General features: G+C 43.9%; 1 protein-coding gene and 1 pseudogene across 2 annotated transcripts; one reads left to right on the top strand and one right to left on the bottom strand.

Annotated features, from left to right (window-relative positions):
* Positions 1-7,823: 7,823 nt before the first annotated feature.
* CDKN2AIP (CDKN2A interacting protein) lies at positions 7,824-11,782 on the bottom strand. Of its 2 annotated transcripts, none has more exons than XM_070460092.1 (3): positions 10,938-11,731; positions 10,363-10,493; positions 7,824-9,940 (listed from the first exon to the last, which is right to left on the bottom strand). In XM_070460092.1, the coding sequence occupies exons 1-3, from the start codon at positions 11,207-11,209 to the stop codon at positions 8,604-8,606; spliced, it is 1,740 nt and encodes a 579-aa protein (XP_070316193.1). In that variant the 5' UTR covers positions 11,210-11,731; the 3' UTR covers positions 7,824-8,603. The 2 variants fall into 2 exon arrangements, with proteins under 2 accessions (XP_070316193.1, XP_070316194.1); XM_070460093.1 differs by having other exon boundaries at positions 9,848-9,940; positions 10,394-10,493; positions 10,938-11,782.
* A 235-nt stretch (positions 11,783-12,017) lies between these two features.
* LOC110142819 (condensin-2 complex subunit H2 pseudogene) lies at positions 12,018-17,280 on the top strand (annotated as a pseudogene).
* The last annotated feature ends 4,642 nt before the right edge of the window (positions 17,281-21,922 follow it).

A 21,922-nucleotide genomic window follows, 5' to 3' on the forward strand; every position in this document is an offset into this window, starting at 1 on the left:
TCAGGATTTGTAAATTTGTTTTTTCTTTAAACAGAACTGATTTGAGAAGTTTATACATTATCTGCAGCAGAGTGTGTGCTGTCATGTTCGTCATGAACCTTCTACACCCTTAGATACTTGCACTGACATTCTAGATGTTTTAAGTTAACACAATTTTTCAAATGCCTAGGATTATTTAACTATTATATACTTATATAACTATAGAGAATGTATAGATGATTGCTTGAATAGTTATGCATGCCTTTTGACTATTTGTCCAGCTATACTTGAGAGCTACAATGTTAAGGTGTATTTTACTCAACAGTGAGAAGCTGACTTTCAACAATTTCGAGGTCAAGCAGGCAACAGGTTAATGAAGTCAGCCATAAAGCACTTACTTTCTATCTATTTCCACACCCTCCAGCCTCTTTAGGGCAAACTTGCAATTCTGTCCTATCTATTATGCTCCAAACGAAGTCTTGAAAAACTGTCAACAACTTGTTTGCCATAGAAGCTTCCATTTTACTTCTATTACTTGATGCGTATGGTCTCTTATTTAAGAGTTCATGGAGTAAAAAGAGGTTCCCTTATTAGACTTTTGGGATTAAATGGTTGGGGAAGTACTTGTGATCCGATATCACTAAATAAGTAAATTATCTTAATTTATCGACCTGCTCTGCAGAACTCATTTTTAAGTTGTACAACCTTCCACACAATGTCTTGCTCAGTGGTAAGGCACAATTCTTTATCATAACCCAAGTAGCCTTACTTCACCTGGTATGAATGATCTTTTAGGCTACTGTCTTGAAATATTTCTCCCATTGAAGAATGTGTTGGCCAAAGTAATAACTGACCAAGTATAAATAGTGCCCCCAGCTTTATCAAGTCACTTTAGCATATGCTGCCCCCAGGAACAGTTTGTTGGAATTTTCATGCCGTGCTTCATAAAACCACCAATGTTTCTCTCAAATTATTTTTTTAAAGTAAGAGTTTTCTAAGTTTACTTGTACAGCAATCTCAGATATTCCAAAAAGGGCCACCTTGTTTCACACCCCAGGGAGATCAGTGTCCTACTGCACGATGCCCTCGGTATTCCACGTGAATGCCGCCCCCGGCATTGTGCAGCTCAGCAGCTTTGGATTTAAGGTGGTTGTTTCCACCCCCCCCCCCCCAATATGTCATATTTATTTTGAACACCTTGAAAAACAAAAACACACAAAATATCCCAAGGATCATAAAACGTATTCCTAAATCATACCAAAGTATTAATACTATGAATTTGATTTACTTTATTATCTGTATTTCTATGCTATCTTCCCAGACTTTGAGAAGTCACCCCAAAACAAAGCATCTCTGGCAGGGTAAGATGATGGAGATTTCTTGCTCAAACCCTCTTTGTTTCAATCTCTTGGACCTTCCTAAGGAAGCATGCATTCTCTGATTACAGGCAGGGGGTAGATGAGGCAGGCTCATTACATGGAAACTGTCTTTACCTCCACTGCTGCGATACTGACACAGGTGAAGTCCATGTCCCTCATGGATCCACTTGTCTCAAATCCCCGCTCCCCTCTTTTGATGATGTCGTTCACTCAGTCATGTCCAATTCTGCAACCCCTTGGACTGCAGCATGCCAGGCTTCCCTCTCCTTCGCTATCTCCTGGAGCTTGCTCAAACTCATGTCCATTAGTTGGTGATGCCATCCAACCATCTCGTCCATCCTCTATTGTCCCCTTCTCCTCCCACCTTCAATCTTTCCCAGCATCAGGGTCTTTTCAAATGAGTCAGCTCTTTGCATCAGGTGGCCAAAGTATTGGAGCTTCAGCTTTAGTCCTTCTAATGAATATTTAGGATTGATTTCCTTCAGGATGGTTAGATCTCCTTGCAGTCCAAAGGACTCTCAAGGGTCTTCTCCAGCACCACAGTTCAAAAGCATCAATTCTTTGGTGCTTAGCTTTCTCTATGGTCCAACTCTCACATCCATACATGACTACCAGAAAAACCATAGCTTTGACTAGACAGACCTTTGTTGGCAAAGTAATGTCTGCTTTTGAATACACTGTCTAGGTTGGTCATAGCTTTTCTTCCAAGAAGCAAGTGTCTTTTAATTTCATGGCTGCAGTCACCATCTGCAGTGATTTTGGAGCCCAAGAAAGTAAAGTCTGTCACTATTTTGTTTCCCCATTTATTTGCCATGATGTGATAGGACCAGATGCCATGATATTCATTTTTTGAGTGTTGAGTTTTAAGCTGGCTTTTTCACTCTCCTCTTCTACTTTCATCAAGAGGCTCTTTAGTTCCTCTTCGCTTTCTGCCATAAGGGTGGTGTCATCTGCATATCTGAGGTTATTGATATTTCTCCTGGCAGTCTTGATTCCAGTTTGTGCTTCATCCAACCCGGCATTTCGTGTGATGTACTCTGCATAGAAGTTAAATAAGCAGGGTGACAATATACAATCTTGATGTACTCCTTCCCCAGTTTTGAACCAGTCCATTGTTCCATGCCTGGTTCTAACTGTTGCTTCTTGACCTGAACACAGGTTTCGCAAGAGGCAGGTCAGGTGGCCTGGTATTCCCATCTCTTTAAGAATTTTCCAGTTTGTTGTGATCCACACAGTCAAAGGCAGAGTCAATGAAGCAGATATTTTTCTGGAATTCTCTTGCTTTTCCTATGATTCAACAGATGTTGGCAATTTGATCTCTGGTTCCTCTGTTGTTTATAAATTCAGCTTGAACATCTGGAAGCTCTCAGTTCATGTACAGTTGAAGCCTAGCATGGAGAATTCTGAGCATTATTTTGCTATCGTGTGAAATGATTGCACTCGTACAGTATTTTGAACATTCTTTGGCATTGCCTTTCTTTGGCTTTGGAATGAAAATTGACCTTTTCCAGTCCTATGGCCACTGCTGAGTTTTCCAAATTTGCTGGCATATCGAGTGCAGCACTTTAACAGCATCATCTTTAGTTCAGCTGGAATTCCATCTTTTGACCCTGCTCAAAGTCTGCCAGGGCTGGAATGGTGCATTTTCACTTCCTTGAAATCCCCTTGAAATAAGGGGACTTTCCTGAAGTCCCCTTATCCTTCTCTCCTTTCCTATATGAGCCATGATGGTGAAACGACCGCCAGAGAATCCAAATTTCAGGGGAAAGGAATGAGTTTTCAAAATAGTATTCTGATTTTACCTATTTTATGTGTATCATATCTCTCTTGTTAATTGCATTCAATATTTTGAAATGAAAAGTGACGACAAAGGTACACATACTTTATCCCATGTTGTTTTCCAAACTTCAGGCCACTGAGCATGTGTGTTCATCATGTAATCCACCACAGTGCACACAGGTAAGACTGCCTAGAGATGCTTCTGTGAGCTTCTGTTAGTTTTTTGTTGTTTTTAGTTTTTATTTCATGAGAATCCTCTTTTTTTAATCAACTTGTGTAGAAAAACATATAACAACAAATGGTAAAGCGTAATGAGATGGGTTTCATTACATATGAAATTTGTTTCAACCATTGGTTACATCATTGATTATACCACTCTCTCTGTAGACTGTCCCTTTAAAATTCTACAAATAGAATGTCTAGAAACTATTTCCCAACCATTATTTCAGATACATATGAGCAACTTCCTTTTAAGTTTACTTCTTTAGAAGCTTCCTAATTTAAATTGTTAAATAAAATTTCTCAAACTTCCTTCAAAGTGTGATTACATTTACTATTTTCTAGGATACAAACAAGTATCATGGGACAGTATGTCTCACTGGTTGACATTCAGTGCCCCAAATTAGAACCAACTCGAAAGTTATGACCAACCTAGACAGCATATTAAGCAGAGACATGTCTGTCTAGTCAAGGCTATGGTTTTTCCAGTAGTCATGTATGGATGTGAGAGTTGGACTATAAAGAAAGCTGAGCGCCGAAGAATTGATGCTTTTGAACTGTGGTGTTGAGAACTCTTGAGAGTCCCTTGGACTGTAAGGAGATCCAACCAGTCCATCCTAAAGGAGATCAGTCCTGGGTATTCACTGGAAGGACTGATGTTGAAGCTGAAACTCCGATACTTTGGCCACCTGATGCAAAGAGCTGACTCATTTGAAAAGACCCTGATGCTGGGAAAGATTGAGGGCAGGAGGAGATGGGGACAACAGAGGATGAGATGGTTGGATGGCATCACCGACTCAATGGACATTGAGTTGGACATCACCAACTCCCAGAGTCTACCCAAACAGACTCTGGGAGTTGGTGATGTACAGGGAGGCCTGGCGTGTTTCGGTTCATGAGGTCGCAGAGTTGGACACAACTGAGCGACTGAACTGAACATTATTTAGTCTTCTAGAACACTGAATTTGAGTCCCTACTGCAACATTTACTCATCCTGTGATTTGAGGAGAACAAGTCAAAATGGTCATCAGTTTTCTCATTTGTGAAATAGGATCAACAGCAATCCACCTTTGGGTAAGGAGACTGACTTAAGTTGTACATAAAGCATCAGCGTATTATAGGCACCGAATGAATGATAGCTATCCTCATGGTGAGTTCTTGCAGTGCTGATAGTTTTGTTTTTTCACCTAGATGATCTCATTATGTGGGCCTTTACTAAGTATTGGGCTTTATATATGAACTTCTGCAATTATATTTCACAAAAAGAAAAAAATGATAGCTATTTTGGGGGTTATCTAAATGTTAATTTCAGTGATGGTCCCTTTAGCCTGAATCTCTACTAATTGCAAATTCTAATCACATTATTACTTTAAAACAGATTAGTTCCACATAGTAAATTGGAGGCTTTCTGCTCCATCCATTGTAATACCTGTTGCAGAAGGAAGCTGGCATCTACGCAAGGTCTCATCCATTGCTAAACCCCCTTCTGTTCAGTCCAAGGCGATGCCAAGGAATTGAGAACAGAAGGTAGAGGAATTCAGCCATGGGATATGGCTGCCCTCTTTCTAAGTAGGTCGGCTCCTGTCAATTTTACACACAGGATTTCATCTTTTAAGAAATATGCCTAAAAGTTTGAAAACCACTGATTGCATATTCAGAGTCTGGATTTTATCATTTCAATGTCCAAGCCCTGCTAAACTGACAAACATGAAAACAGTTATAAGGAAAACACTAGGTGATCATCTTCTTGCACATTTGTATTTACACTTTAAGTTCTATGTACATTTTATGTGTATATATATAAAACAGTGCCACTTCTATATCATAGTACAGCTTTATAGCTATGTGTGCTTACTGCTTATGCTGTTTGGTTGTTCCCAACACCTTCCAAGAATTCTGATTCTACTCATGAAAATTTCAAGATCACAGGAAGTATTCGATTAAGGATTGGTATATGAAATCTCTAGTTTTTACTCAAAGGAATATCCTGTATCTAACCCTTCCTGTTTGGTACTACCTTCTGCCACCTTCCCGTACCAACCCCCGCCCCCCCCAAGTCAATTTTGTCTGGGACCTTGTCCACTAAATACACTATTTTTCTTGCTGTATAAACCACAAAGGAATAAAGATAAATTTAGAAATTAGTATTTTAAGACAATGATCTTTCTCTAGTAGTCTTTTTAAAGAAAAAACAAAAAAAGTGGAGAGTAAAGCTGGTATAATAAGGGAAGACATGGAGAAAGGAATGGTTCTAGCTGAATGGCAACTAAGCTACATTCACTGAAATTTGTATCCATTTTCTTTTGCAGAGAGGGAGTAGCAACATTAGTGGCTTGACAACCCTACCTTTATCTATTTGTTTAAACAGTAGAAAGCTACAAAGAATTCCTTTAATCATTAACCACACAAATTTCTTTTAAGTCATGCTTAAACAGATACCCATCAATTTGCCAGCATCTAGGAAATGAGTCAAGAGATGGCACCATTTTTTAAGACAGAAGTCGACAAATTCCTCTTTAACAACCCAAGATGGAAGCCTGACCTGGTTGCCAGCCGCTGCTTGCTTTGCTTACCTTCTCATTGCTATTACTCAGGAAATCAAAGAGAAAGGAGAAATCTGTACCAAGGAAAGGTGTACTTGCCAAAGGAAATGGATGACCCTTTTATATCTAATTTAAAATGGAGCATGCTTTTGATAATGTATCAAAAGCCTTGGAATTAGGTTATCCTCACGACAGTTCTTCCAGCCAATGGCAGCAGTGGAAGGCCCCCAAAATTTGGGTTAAAAACTCGTAACAATACCATTTTTTAAAGTCAACTTTATCATTAAAAAAAAAAAAAATAAATTACCTGGACTTTAGCACCATCAAGGGAAATTAGTTTTAGGACATCATCTTATCTCAGATTTAGAAGAAAAACCAGAATTTCCCATCTCAGTATCTCATTTTATTCAGTAAACTTGATTGCAAATTATTTTATTATTAGCAAACTTCAATTGCACCAACACGGGACAATTCCCTAGTTAAGAATATTCAAGACATGCAAGTACTAAGGAGCAGCAGTACAAACATTAGGGCTCCTAAAGTGACTCAGTTCAAGGAAATGAGCCTTTGGAATGATGTGGTCACTTAAAACTAGTAGGAAACCAGTCTGAGGAATTTTCAGAAATGTTAGCCTTTAGAGAAGTGAGAAAGATCGTTAAGCAATAAAACACAGTGAGAGCTTGGACTCTGGAATCAGATAGGGTCTTTAACTTGATCTTTGATCAAATTACTTTTTGTTTCTTCATCTGAAAATGATAAAAGCTACTCATTAGACTCAGAAAATGAGCACACACATACATTTCCTCAGTTATGGTGTGCTTTATTACCTTGATTCCCTCAGTTCTGAGGCAGCTCATCTATTTTACAGATGAAGTTAAAAGGTTGAATTCCCAGTTACATGCCTACTTAAAGAGGCAGAGCCAAGATTCTATCTCAAGAATAAGATTCCAAAGCTTCTTTTCTTCTGCTCTATGCTATTACGAAAAACTGTAAAATATGCATTTCTTTTATACCAGGGATTCTTTAAATTTATTAAAGTGATAGCAAGTGTTTATAAATTAGATGTTTTTACACTAAGCAGCTTCCTCCAGTTCTACCATACAAAAAGTTTACTGTAATTTAAAACATTTTCAATAGCTTTTATATTAACTTGAAATTTAGCCAATTTAGGCAATTATTAAACCATCTAATTTAGGTACATTACAGAAATTTATTCTTGTAATCACCGACCCACAAATTACAAGCTGAGGAAACAGGTAATTAAAACTGCTTTCACAACACTCATGTTTCTGCTCCTCACAATATATAAAGGAAAACCAATTAACAGAATATGGCTTTTAAACTTTAGTATCCAATTTAACATGCTCAAAAATGAATCATTTTAAAGTTATCTAGTGAAATAAAAATGATTATTTCAAGTTTATGTAGTCTTCTATTATTTCTAAAATATAAATAACTTCTGCATATATTTTACTATTTATGTCCAATTTTCCTACTCCAACACAACTGCCAGGTAAAAGGTCATGTCCTGATTTTTCTCAGTACATTATCACATCAGTGGTCAAAGTGCAGCAGTTTTAGAAAGCCAGAAGGCGGCCAGAGAGTAATCCTGCCTGCATCACCTAGGACACAGAAGTAGGACTTCATTTCATTACCAACAAACGTAATTCAATTGAACAGGCTCATTAAAGAGCTGAGCTTAGCTTTTCTACTGCCTGCCCAGTGTTTTTCTGAGATTTGTAAACAAAAATAAAACACCTGGTTCTGCTTCTAGATTTGCAAACTGTTAACCTTAGTACCCATAGAAAACTGTATCAAGCTGTGAAAAATTACCGTTGTAACTTACAATGACTAGTAACAGTAAGCCTATTTGCAAGAATTTGTTCTGACTTTGGGAATGAAAAAAAAACAAAAAAACCACAACTTCTTGAAAAGGTAAAATAGCTTAAAGCATTTAATATCTAAACAAATCAATCCATTAATTATAGTAGTCACAAAATATGCTTAATATAGAAACCCACATTTATGTCTTTAAGAAAAAGGGTAAATTGTAGTTTACCTCAAAACATAAATTAACCCACTTAAAGAATCTGCAGAGGTCAAAATCATGGTGAATTTCAAACAACTTCAGAATAAAATAAACAAGTATTTTACACTGCTCTATATCTAAAAAATGCTTACAACTTCTCATAAAAATAGTCTGAGGCAACTATTTTCTCTTTCATTCTTTAACAGACATGTTCAATATCATAGGCAACATTCTTAAAACCTTAAGCTTCATGGACTTTTAGACATTCAAATACTATGGTCCCCTTTTCTTTGATGCGAAAGTTTATTCAGCTAGAAAAAAAAAAGCATGGTAGACAACTTATACATTTTTCACCAAATTCAAAGTAGTACAAAAATTTCAAGACTACAGAACTACACATCGTACCTAATGAGTCATTAAAAATAGAAGACAGTATTTTCTTCAGCAAATAAAACAGCATACTGGTATGCCGTTAATGCATAAACCTTTTAATGTATACTGTCATTCACAAATTATTTACAACTTCCACTGTGTGAAGAGAACTAGAATGTAAATTTTCTGCAAAACTGGAAAAAAGCAATACAAAATTTGTGAAAGCTTGTGTTTCATATACAAAAGTAAGCCAGTTTTTCTCTTCAAATACCAGATAATGTACACAGTGATATTTTGGACATATTACAGTAATTCTTGAGGATGTTTTAATGCTGGAGGCAAGTTTACAGGCCTTGATTCTTCATCGAGGAGTACTAAGTCTTCTATTTCACTGCCTCTGTATTTCCTTTTACATATTTTTACCACTACCTTTTTCTTGAGAAATAACTTCAAGGCTTCTCTTGATGCAACTGCTTTAGCATTTTCTTTGCTTTTTCCACAGCCAGTGCCCAAATACACAGACTTACATCTCAATTCACAAACAATACTTTCTTGAGAACTCTTGTTTTGAGGCAGATCTGCCAGTTCTTTTAGTGGGACAAAAAACACATCCAGTGTGGCTTTCAGAGCCTCGATAGCTGCGTTTAAGAGCTCGCCATGATTCACGTTGGGACTAAAGCCACCAACAGCCACCAACTTCCATGCCACTGTTTTATACAGTCTATTGAAAAAAGGTTGTTTCTGTTTCACATCTTCGTTGGTTAACTTGCAACAAGAGAACTTGACAGAACTTTCACTAGACTGCGAAGTACTTTTGGAAGGCAGCTGTGCCGTGCTGGTCTGAGTACTACTCTTAGAAGCCAGCTGGGACACACTTGCTATGGCAGTGTTTTTGGAGACCAGAGAGCTGCTGGTCTGAGAGCTGTTCTTGGAAGCTAACAGTGACGCAGCTACCTGCGAAGCACTTTTGGAAGTCAGCATTGTGTTCACTGAGGTGCTGCTCTTGGGGGTTAGTGAAGATGTGCCTGATGAACTGTTTTTAGAAACCGATGATGAAACACTTGCCTCTGAACTGGCTTTAGAAGTTAACCCGCTGGAAGCTGTCTCTGAACTAGGTTTAGAAGACAGCAGTGGCAACTCTACTTCTGAGCTTCCTGAGGAGCCCAACAAGGGTACCTCAATCTCTGAGACGCTCTGAGAGGCTGAGGCGGACGAGCCTTCCAAAGCACTCTTTTTCGGCGATCCACTTTGTTGTCTGGAATCACTGGACTGGGTTACATGACTATTCACACTGGATTTCAACAATGAAGAAACATATGATGCTGAGCCATGTTTATCTGGAACTTCTGGTTCAGAAGCTTTGCCAGACCCGACCGTGGTCACCTGAGAGGCAGTGCTGCCGCTGCTCTGGCTGACAACCGCGCGCTCTCCATCACTTGTGGCGCTGCTATTCTGACTGGGGGTGCTGGAGCTCCGAGCTGAGTTCCCACTACTCTCTGATTTGGAAGAGGAACCCGAACAGGCTGAGCTGCTCTCCTGCTGAACTGATGCTTTAGCGGGAATTTTCAGACAATCTTGCTCAACTGCAGAATTGTTCTTCCCTTCTATGGATCGTTTTTTGGCTGGCTCTTCTACCCCTTCTGAAAAAAGGAAAGCAGATATGTAACTCTACTTCACACACACACATCAGCTCAAAATGTACAAGACAGATACACATATTAAAACAAAGGTACAAGGTAAGGTGAAATTACTTCAGGATTTGTAGATTATAAAGTGTGGAATAACTTCATTAATTCTTAAAACAGGATTGAATAACATCATAATTTCTAACATTAAAAAATTAACAGCATAGGCAACATTTGACACTTCGAAATCTCATGGCAGTCAAAGGAAACTATCAAATTCAAAGCCTAAAGCACATAAACACATAATTTAGCATTCCAACTTGATTAATAACATTATAAAAATAACTCATTAAAAAATTAGTAATAATGATAATTCCTAATTACATCAAACTTAAATTCTAAACTCCTATGTATGTTCACATCTATGATCTGCTAACCATTGCTACTCGATATCCCTCTTTTCTTCACCTTGGCAACCAGTTCGTCTCTTGTGATATGGATTGGAGCATCTGTCACTTTGATGCCTTCAGCCATACTAAGTATTTTATCCATAACTTTTTGAGGGTACCTGTAACAAGAAGAGAGAGACGCTTGAGAAAGTGTTTTTGCTCCGCTGCAACCTCTAGGGTACAAAAACTGCAGGCCACAGGAACTGCATTTCCTGGTAGTAATCAAGAAACTGAGCCAACCGCCAGGAACTTTCGGTTTCCTGGAACTTCACACACAAACGCCCAGGGTCTGGGAGGCGGGGCCCTTTCTTACAAACCTAATTTAGATTTAGTGTCACTCTCCCCCCAAAAGCGCTGTCAGCTCATCGCCAACTACACCAACGGCAGCTCCGCACGCTACGGGGGCACCTCCAGACCGTGAATCGTGTCGGCTTCGGCCAAGAGACGCCCTTCTCGCCCTTAGAGGGCAGCAGGTCCCGCGGATTCCCGCGCTTCACCACTCCCCCTCCCGGCCGAGGGCTCCGGGCCTCGGGAGAGCTGCTCGGGGACGCGGGCTCACTCACCGGCACCCGAGGAAGACGTGGTTGGCCCAGGCCATGGAAAAGGAGATGAGCTGCTGCAGCTGCCGCTTGCGGGTCCCGCTCTCGGCGTCTGCGGCCTCCTCCCGAGGAGCGGAGGCAGCGCCGCCGGCGGGAGCCAGGTCCCCAGCGTTGCGGAGCAGGAACTCTCGGCGGTGGCGCCAGTGTTTCTCGGTCTCGCCGTCGCAGCGCAGCGCCTCCACCCAGGCAGCCACCCGCGGGTTCTGGCTCAGGTATTCCGACACCTCCTGCGCCATGTTGGGCCTGCGGGTCGCGGAGGCCAGGAGCGAACTCTGAGACGGAAGGCAGGCGGGGGCACGGGGAGAGCGGCCCTGTCACTGCGGCCTGCACCGGCAGCCCTCCAGAGTACGCCCCTCCAGAGGCCCAAACACCAAACAGCGCCGGGAGCAGCTGAACCGCCCACTTCCGCCCGCCGCCGGCTCCTTCCCTTTTATAACCTCGTCGCCGCCGAGCGCCCGCGCGTCCTTCCGGCGCGAGCCGGCTCTCCCAGGACGCTTTTCGGCGCGCGAGCTGCCGCGACGCTGCGGCCCTGACGGCAGCGGGGGGATGGGAGGCGGAGCGAGGGCAGGTGGGTGCGCGCCTCCCGCCCCAAGAGGGCGGTTCGCTTGTGGGTTCGCCTGGGGTACCTTCGACCTCGGCGCCCGCCTCCCCGTTCCGGTTCGGCTTTGTGACGCCGCGCGCTCCGGCTTCCTCGCTCCCGCGCCTGGCCCGCCGCTCCTGGGGGCGGCCGAGGGCAGCTGGGAATGCGGAGCGGCCGGGCGGGGCCGGCCGAGTCCTCGCGTCTGGCTCGCGTCCCCGCGGACTCGAGTTGCTGTCCCAACGCGACGTCTGGCGTCTCGGCCCCAGGACGCTGGTTTCGAGCAGGGCCAAAATAAAGCTCGCTTTCATCTTTTGCTTATAAGAAAACAGCAACCAGCGCCGTTTCGAGTATAGATAAGCGAGGCATTTTGAAGCCGTTCGGGTTTCGGGCCACTTAGGAATGTGCAGGTGCATATTCGCTTAAATTGTGCTAATAAAGATCAATGATAACTTTTAGTCAGTTCGATGTTGCCCTGTGGAGCCCAGTCTTTGAAACCACCCCTGACCCCGCAGATTTGGGTTTGGTTTCCGCAGTTCAACCCAGGCAGTACTGCTTCCCCCTGGGTGGATTTTTGGTCAGTATCAAACGCTGCACTAGGAACTTATGTCTCCGTATTTCCTTAAATTTACAAACAGTAACGCCTAGCTGGACGGAAAGGAGAAGTGCATTTGTCCACGGCCCCAACTTTACCCTCTTAGAGCATTTTTTTTTCCTTTACATTTTTTTTCCATTGTAGAATGGCCACACTTAACATTACTCCCGACTTGCTTATGTTTCCAATATTCGGTGTTGAGATGGTTGGATGGCATCACCGACTCGATGGGCATGAGTTTGAGTAAACTCCGGAAGGTGGTGATGGACAGGGAGGCCTGGCGTGCTGCAGTTAATGGGGTCGCAAAGAGTCCCACTCGACTGAGCGACTGAACGGAACTAAACTGAGGCAGAGCCAGCAGTTCCTCCCCCTCAGCCCACCCTACCGTCATTGGTTTTCACAAGTTCCCTTCTCTCCTTTTCTCTCTGAATCCTTCCTCCCTCTAGTCCAGTAATTTATCTCCTTATAGTGAGAAGGTATTTTTTTTTTTTAGTATGATATATGCTATTATTCTTAACTTCGTGGTCTGTGGTCTATGCCCTGAATCTTCATATGCAAAGTAAACCTTAAAAAAAAAAAAAAAGTTATTTTTTAGGTCAAGCATCCGGCTCCTGCAAATAACAAATACACCAGCTTTCAGCCCAAAATGCTTTTATTATAATTTCAACAATCAGTTTTGAAGTCCAGGCTCTATTTGAGAGTCCTTCAAAGCAACATGGCTGGAATGCTACAGGGCAAAATAATAATAATTCTTAGTTTAAAATGTCCAGATATCCAGTATCCTTGCCTGGAAAATCCCATCGACAGGAGGAGCCTGCGGGCTGCAGTTCACGGGGTCACAAAGAGGAGGACATGTCTTAAGAGACTGAGCACTCTACAGTAATGCTAATATGAAATTATGTTATTTGAGGAAAACCACAAATAATTCAATTTACGAAGTTATTAAATACCCCAAACTAGCAATCATGTTTTCTCTATATTACAAATAAAAGTAATTTACTTTTGAATAGCTGGGAACATTGAAAGGTCATTTTTATTTCTTAGACTAAGTTTATATATACATACACATACACACATACACACACACATATAATTTGAAGTCATTAAATGTAAGTCATTAGCCTCTTTGGCGAAGTGGAATCTGCGTATTTTTTAAAAAGGAAGAGAAAAATAGCGTATATTAATGCATACATATGGATTCTAGAAAAATGATACTGATGAACCTATTTGCAGGACAGGAATAAAGATGCAGACAAGAGAATGGACTTGTGAACTCACGGGGAAAGGAGAGGTTGTATGGCACCGGGAGCTCAGTGGAGCTCTGTGATGAGCATGTGTGGGAGGGAGGCTCGGGAGAGATGCTCAAGAGGGAGGGGCACATGGATACATATAGCTGAATCACGTGGTTATACAGGAGAAACTAACACAACATTGAAATGCAATTACATTCCAATAAATTTTAAATAAAAAAATAAAATGTCCAGATATCATCTAGGTGTGGAATCATACTTGCCATCTCCCCCATGCCAGACATTCATCAAAGGAAAAACCAAGAGGCTCTTTAGTTCTTCTTCACTTACTGCCATAATGGTGGTGTCATCTGCATATCTGAGGTTATTGATTTTTCTCCCAGCAATCTTGATTCCAGCTTGTGCTTCCTCCAGCCCAGCATTTCTCATGATGTACTCTGCATATAAGTTAAATAAGCAGGGTGACAATATACAGCCTTGATGTACTCCTTTTCCTATTTGGAACCAGTCTGTTGTTCCATATCCAGTTCTAACTGTTGCTTCCCGACCTGTGTACAGATTTCTCAGGAGGCAGGTCAGGTGGTCTGGTATTCCCATCTCTTTCAGAATTTTCCACAGTTTATTGTGATCCACACAGTCAAAGGCTTTGGCATAGTCAATGAAGCAGAAATAGATGTTTTTCTGGAACTCTTGCTTTTTCGATGATCCAGCGGATGTTGGCAATTTGATCTCTGGTTCCTCTGCCTTTTCTAAAACCAGCTTGAACATCTGAAGTTCACGGTTCACATATAGTTAAAGCCTGGCTTGGAGGCTCTGCCTGGACCTTTGGGAAAAGACAGTTCGCTAGTGCCCTTGAACGAGGTTGGGCTGGCCATTAGGACAGAAGTGAGCACAGAGAATATGAAGGAATCACCTGACTTGAGATTAAAGGGATCAGACAAACTTATTAAGATTAGGAGGCCACCACTTGAGACAAGATTAAGGGCTTCCCTGGGGGCTCAGACGGTAAAGAATCTGCCTGCAATGCAGGAGACCCAGGTTCCATCCCTGGGTTGGGAAATCCCCTGGAGAAGGGCATGACAACCCACTCCAGTATTCTTGCCTGGAGAATCCCATGGACAGAGGAGCCTGAGCAACTAACACACCCACACACAAACCGTGCTCAGGCCCTAGTCTTGGCAGAGACCCCCCCCCTCCACCTTTTGAACTCCTGTTCAACCCCCTCAGCAAGTTCTCCAGGATTGAGACACAGTTTTTCGAGGCAGAAGTCTAGTCTGTCTCCCTTTGCCTGGTAAAGCAATAAAGCTATCTACCCTTTTTTACTTTTCCCAAAACTCTGTTTCCAGGATTTGATTCAGCATTGGTGTACCGGGAGGCCAAGCTTTTGATAACATAATCACAGTGGTGATGTGTGTGTGTGTGTATGTCCTGAGAGTCAATGACGAGAATGTTTTAAGAAAGGCATAGTTCCCTGTGTCAGAAGCTGTTGTGTGAACTAATAAAGAGAAACTTCATTTAAAATGGAGTGGAGGAAAATGACTCCAGAACTAGTGGCCGGCTGAGCACAGTGGCCCCTCTCGAAGAAGCCGGCGCTGCGGTCCCGGGCTGATCCAGCCCCTCCCGAACACGGAGGACATTGGGGCGCTTCTTCGCCCACCTCCTGCTACCCACCCACTACATCAGCAGAAACTGGGAGGTGGATGTGGCGGCCCAGCTGGGCGAATAACTCGAGGAGCTGGACCAGACCTGCCTTTCTTTTGACATAGGCCAAACCACAATGAACTTCACTGAGGCGGCACAGTTGATGCGGGGCTCTGCTTGTATCTACAGTCAGAAGGCGGACTACCTTTACTCCCCGGTCCACCAGGCTCTCGACTTCATCTCTGACAAGAAGCGGGCCAGACAGCCCTTCTCTGAGCCGGAAGACGGGACCGTTGGGGAGACCAGCTCTAGGGCTCCCCAGGAGGCGGCGCATAAGTTCCCGTCGGTGGACGACCTCTCTGACTCCTGTGTTAACGCGGCTCTCGGGGGTGACCAAGTCCCCAATGGGACCCCCATCCGCCTCCTGCCCGATGCCCCGGTAGCCCCCGACGAGATGAATAGTAACCCTCTGTGCAGCCGGCAGGGCGAGGATTTTAGGATGAATCCCTCCGCAACAATAACGTTCTTGTTGGAGCTGGCGGGAGTGTCCCTCATGGAGGCACTGCCGCCAAGGAGCCAGCAGGAGCCTGGTGGGGTTGAGGAGCAGCCCATGGGAGTCTCTGCGTGTGGGAGTCCCGGCCCGGCGCTCAGCATCTCCCAGGAGCCAGGCGCCTCTCCAGAGGGCCCGGTGCCCAGAAGCGGGGGTGCGGAAGAGGCTGAAGAGAATGCAGAGCGGACCGCGGAGCCCACTGAGGCCTCAGCCCCTGAGGTCCCCATCGAGCCCCAGGAGCCCAGAGCCGACTGCTGCCCACTCCTGGAGCAGAAGGAGGCCTTGGAGCCTGCATCCTGGCTGAAGGAGACCCCAGGCCCCTGGCAGGGCCTGGAGCCCTTCGACTCCCTGGACTCTGAGCCCTTCAGGAAAGCGAGGCCCTACTCCGTGCCCCCCGCGTGGAGGAGGCGCCGGGACGGAAGCGTAAGAGGAAGGGTACCATCAAGCTGCAGGACTTCCACCAGTAGTACCCGGCCGCCTATGCTGACCACGCCGACAGCAGGAGGCCCTGGCAAAAGGGCCCTTCCTTCGCAGCCATGGAGGTTCTGTACTGGAAGCATGTGAGGGAGCAGCTGGAGACACTCCAGAAGCTGCAGAGAAGGAAGGCGGCTGAGCAGCGCCACCTCCAAGGGCTCCACCTCCGTAGCCTGTGATGATGGCCAGAAGGACTCCGCTGAAGCCCCGGGAGCAGCAGATGACTTCCATAGAGCCCCGGGAAGACGCAGCCACGGAAGCGGCAGCCATGCCAGTGTCCCTGTGCTGTGAAGAGCTGGTCCAAAAGAACGTGGAGCTCTTCGTCACCACCTCGAAGCAGGAGCTCATCCAGGAGACAGAGCTGAAACAGCACGTCCGGGACTGGGAGGACACCATCATCCAGACCCTGCTCCAGGAGCAGGAGGAGCACGTGCCCTTTGACATCCACACCTGCGGGGACCAGGTGGTCTCGAGGTTCAGCTCACTCAACCACTGGCATCCTTTTGCAAAGCTGGTGGCAGGCCAGCCTGCTTTTGAAGTGTGTTGCTCCATGCTGGCCTCCTTGCAGCTGGCTAATGACCACACAGTGGAGATCACCCAGCTGCCGGGGCTAGAGGTGGCCCGTGGACACCATGTCCCTGAGACTGCTCACATACCAGCGGGCCCACGAACACTTCCAGATCTAAGGTGCAGCCCTGAGTGGGGAGCACTGAGACCAGGGTTGGGGCCTGGAGCCCATCCCCCACAGATGCTGGGCATGCATCAGCTCAGTCCACTTTGCTTCCTGGCTGGCCCAGCCTAATAAAGTGTTGCCATCCCACCAGTCCCTTAAAAAAAATAGATAAGATGAAGTGGGGAGGCCAGAAGTGAGTGTGCTCAAGCCTATACACTCAAGGTCAATTGCTGACCCAGTAAGAAAACAAGTGTCTTTGCATCTTCAACAGGAAGCAGGCTATTACTTTACAACCCAGCTAGGGGATGAATTTCTCCTCCCCAGGCAACAACCTAGTCAATGAGAGACTGAAAATCAGCCAAGGAACTCAAGCTGGGGGCCTCTGTAATAACCTAGAGGGGTGGAATGGGAAGGAGGTGGGAGGGATGTTCAAGTGGGAGGGGACGTGGGTAAACCTGTGGCTGATTCATGTTGATGTTTGGTAGAAACCAACATAATACTGTAACACAATTATCTGTCAATTAAAAATAAAATTTTTAAAAAGCCACTACACTTCAAGCTCCCAGTTTCCTCCAATGGACTCTGTTTATACAGCCCCACCCAATTTCTTCTCCTCTGTAAAACAGCCCTCCTCTCCTTCGGTTTTTGGACTTGCCTATTTTTTCTGTGGATTTGCATGTTCTAAATTGCAATTCTTTGCTGTGCCTGAGTAAATCCATTTCTACTGGGAAAATAACTGACTGTCTTATTGTTTTAGGTCAACCCTGTGGAGAAATCAAGAGGAATACTGGTATTAATGATCCTATGGCTTCCCAGGAGGCTTAGTGGTAAAGAATCTGCCTGCCAATGCAGGAGACATGGATTCGATCCCTACTCCAGTATTCTTGCTGGGAAAATCCCATGGACAGAGGAACCTGGTGGGCTAAAGTCCATGGGGTCACAAAGAGTCTGACATGACAGAGCACACAGAACGTACACATTAGAGACTAGAACCACTGGCTTAGCAAAAGTAGTTTTGGTGGAGTGATGGAGGCAGACTCTGTCTTGGAGTAACTTCAGGAGTAGGAAGTGGAGACATTGGCTGTGAAAGAGAGAAGAGAGAGGAAGCTAGAGAGGGTCATGGATCCAGGCAGTTTTTAAATTTAAAATGAGAGTAGCTTCAGTGTGTGTACCAGCTGACTGGGAGGAGCTAAATGAGAGAGGATTTGAGGATACTGTTGAAAAGTGGGTTAAAAGAAAATTTCTGAAGAAGTCAGAGGGTCTGGGATCCAACATGGAGGAGAGATTAACCTCAGGTAGATGGAGAAAACTTGCGTCCATTTTAAAAGGAAAAAAAGTTTGTAAAGATTGGAGACGAGAGGTGAGATGGAGTCTGTGTGGTGGAGTAGAGAATGCTTGAAATGGACATTTTGGAGAACAGAGAGCAAGCTGCCTAGATAAACAGTTAAGTTCTGGTCAATTTTTAAAAAATTTTAAATTATATGTACATACATACAAAAAGGAAATGTCTAAAGAGAATTGAAAGTGAAAACATCCCTCCCTTCTCAGCCTGGTCACCCTCTAAAGAGATTATCATTAATATCTGTCTCTGTCTTGGTTTCTTTGGGTGGCTGTTTTCATAACTACACATAATATGCTTACATTGTGTGTGTGTGTGTGTGTGTGCGCGTGCGCTCAGTCATGTCTGATGACTCTTTGTGACTCCATGGACTGTAGCCTGATAGGCTCCTCTGTCCATGGAATTCTCCAGGCAAGAATACTGGGATCTTCCCAACCCAGGGAAGGAAACCGCATCTCCTGCATTGGCAGGTGGATTCTGTGTCTCTAGTGCCACCTGGGAAGCCCACACTTACATTATTTCTTGATTTTTCAACTTTATGCATTTCATTTCACTTCTGAATGTGAAAGATGATAAATTTGTATCACTGACACAGTCTCTTCCCTCACCCAGTGTTTTTTATACATTTAGTGTTCTTCTGTTGGCCACCTGTCACACATTTAAATATTATATTTAATCTTTAATTTCTTAATCTATCAGCTTTATATGGTTAGCTCTTGATTCCCATGTAAGGTAAGAACATTCTGGGGCAGAGGCCACATAGCAGATATTTGGACATTCAGAAAAATCTGGCTTGAAGAGAAAATCTAACCCCTCGTGGTGAACTGGCAGCAGGTGGAGAATTCTAAAGTGTTCCTGTAGGATCTGTGCCATTTTGTTTTTGCATTAAGCCTCGACATTAATAAATGTCAATAGATGTGTTTGCTGCTGTGAGAATTAAATAGGATTGCGAAGTTACATCTTTCATGAGGGTTAGTTTCTAAAAATCAGCATATAAGATGAAAGTCAGATAAGACATGATAGCACTCTGCTTTCTTTTCCTGTGGCATACCAATAACCTCAATTTTAGAAGGGCCTTTTGGGTATCTATTGATGTGAAGAAGTGGGGTAACTGTGGGCTTCCTCTATGGGTTCACAAATTCTAGTTTGATTAATTTTAGTTGCACGTGACAAAAATAATTGTGAGTTAAAACAGCTTCTGCTTAAACAAAAAAGGGGAATTTATTGGCTTTATTACCGACATTTCAAGAAGTAGACTTTTGGGATCCAGGTACTCAATGTAATCAGGAAGCCTATTTCTTTTCATCTCTAGACTTTGCTTTCTCTGTGTTAGCCTCAATCTCAGATAAGCTCTTTTTGCATAATGGCAAGATGGTTTTCAGTGGCCCATGGCGTGTACATCTGCCATAGCTCAGCAAAGGCTTTGGAAAGAGCCTTTCCTGGTAGTTTCTGTGATCATCCAGAGGTTCTTTTGGGAATTCATTCATTCTGTTGAGTCATATTTTTATTCCTCAAGCAGTCTAGCCAGGAATGTGAAGTATTCAGGTTGTGTAGGTCTGAGTCATGTGTCCACCCTGAGAACAATAAAAAATCTGAGTAGGGTCAATATCATGCAAGGGAAATAAAATCAATAAATAAAGAATTCACACTCAAAAAAGTGGGAGTAACAGCTGTATGCACTGTATGATCATCAAATACCAGGAGATATTTTAAAGAAAGGATGATAATAATGTTTCAGATGGCACAAGACAATCCTACTGTGGGAAGCCCTTTTATAAGATTGCTTCCTTTCCTCCACATTTTAGCCAAAGCGATAAAACCTTTTCATAGCAATTAGTATAGTTCCTTACATAATACCGGGCTTCCCAGGTAGTGCTAGTGGTAAAGAACCCACCTGCCAATGCAGGAGACAAAGAGATGCAGGCTTGATCCCTGGGTCAGTAAGATCCCCTGGAGGAGGAAATGGCAATCCACTCCAGTATTTTTGCCTGGAGAATCCTATGGACAGAGGAGCATATAAATCCTTCCGGAAAACAATTCCATCTTTTTAGTCTTCATGTTCCTCCTAATGCTGATAAGAGGAAGTCATTATTACCTGTACTTTCCCATATGTTTGTGAAAGTCTTTCCTTGTGCCTTATCCTTAGGTTTAAATCTAGGCGTGAGATACAGATAGAGATCAGACAAGAGCTGGTACTTGAAGAAGCACAGTTCAAGCTCTCATAAAATAATAAAATTGATCCTGGCTCTTTGGAATCATGGAAAGTTAGCACCAGAAGGGAATGATGAGATCGTGTTTATTTCATACGTGAGGAAGCTGACGGTGAGAATGGTTGAATAATTGCCCAAGGTCAAACAGTGGGTTAATGGGAAAGCAGGAATGAGAACCTAGGGAAAACAGTCGGCCTGGTGACTTTTGGTCTAGGATGCTGTCCCTGTCATGTATTGCTCCCTGCTGCTAAGTTCTCAGTCATGTCTGACTTTCTGCGACCCCACAGACTGTAGCTCCTCTGTATGTGGAAGTTCCCAGGCAAGAATACAGGAGTGGGTTGCCATTGCTCCTTGGTGAAGTCTAATTCATTCTGATTAAGTGTCAAGGTGTAGTGTCTGAAAAGAAATAGGAACTAAATCAACATTTGCTAAGTCCAGGCACTAAAATAGGACAGCAGTATTCCACTTAATTCTTGGGCAACTTGAAAACTAGGAAGAGGAACCATTGAAATGCGTGCTTCATTATCCCCTGGGCTCCAATACTTGAATGTGTGGTTGCCTTGAAACCACGGGCAGGGGAGGAGGTAGAAAGGTACATTCCTGGAGGGATCCAGGATGCCAAATGAGAGGCTGGTACTTCGCCTAACTTAGTGGTTAAGAACAACCATTTGGTGATCGGACATTCCTGGGGTTGAATTCTGGCCCCTTTATGTATCGCCATGGCCGCCTTGGGCAATTGTTTAACTTCGGCAAGTCTTTGTTTTCTTTTTTTAAGCATTTTAATTTATTTTTTATGGCGGTGTTGGGTCTTCGTTGCTGTGAGGGCTTTCTCTAATTGCGGCAAGCAAGGGCTACCCTTTAGCTGTAGTCCTCGGGCTTCTCACTGCCGTGGCTTCTCTGCGGGAGCGCAGGCTCTAGGTCGGGGGCTTCGGTAGTTGTGTACATGGGTTCAGTAGCTGTGGTTCCCAGGCTCTAGAGCACAGGCTCAGTAGTTGTGGAGCATGGGCTTAGTTGCTCCGAGGAATAAGGGATCTTTCCAGAGCAGGGATCGAATCGGTGTCTCCTGCATTGACAGCGGGATTCTTTACTACTGAGCCACCAGGGAAGCCCCAAGTCTTTGTTTTCTTAATTTTAAAACAAGGATAATGGTACATATGAATTATAAGGAATAAATGAGATCACGATAATACTTCTTTTGCCTTCTACATTCTGCTGCAACTTGCAAAAGGCAGGGACCACAGCTACCCACCTCCCACCTCCCCCCCCCCCCCCCATCACAAACTGGCCAAATGGTAACAGAAGTCAGAGCCACCTCTGGAATTCCTGAGGAAAATGGGGAAAGGAAGCATCTTTAGCTATATCTGGTGCAGGAAGGGGGCCCCCTTCCAGAGCCTGACAGTGGGCTCTTGTCTAACACTAGAAAATGAATTGTCCAAGGAGACACATGTACAGACAAATCAAGAGGCTTTGTTGGGAAGGGGAACCCGGGTGGAAGGCAGGAGGGTAAGGGAACCCAGGAGGACTGTTCTACCATGTGGGTCCAGTTTCAGGTTTTATGGTGATGGGATTAGCTTCCCGGCTGTCTCTGGCCAATCATTCTGACTCAGGGTCCTCCCTGGGTGTGTGCGCATTGCTCAGCC

The sequence above is a fragment of the Odocoileus virginianus genome, chromosome 32, assembly GCF_023699985.2.
Source record: "Odocoileus virginianus isolate 20LAN1187 ecotype Illinois chromosome 32, Ovbor_1.2, whole genome shotgun sequence".
Taxonomy (NCBI): domain Eukaryota; kingdom Metazoa; phylum Chordata; class Mammalia; order Artiodactyla; family Cervidae; genus Odocoileus; species Odocoileus virginianus.

Bases quoted from the DNA above. Each gene is read 5' to 3' on its own strand.
- CDKN2AIP (XM_070460092.1), bottom strand. From the start codon at position 11,209: ATGGCGCAGGAGGTGTCGGAATACCTGAGCCAGAACCCGCGGGTGGCT. The intron at 10,494-10,937 runs GTGAGTGAGCCC...TTCTTGTTACAG, and splicing joins CACGTCTTCCTCGGGTGCCG to GTACCCTCAAAAAGTTATGG. The intron at 9,941-10,362 runs GTTAGCAGATCA...TCCTTTTTTCAG, and splicing joins AGGGATATCGAGTAGCAATG to AAGGGGTAGAAGAGCCAGCC.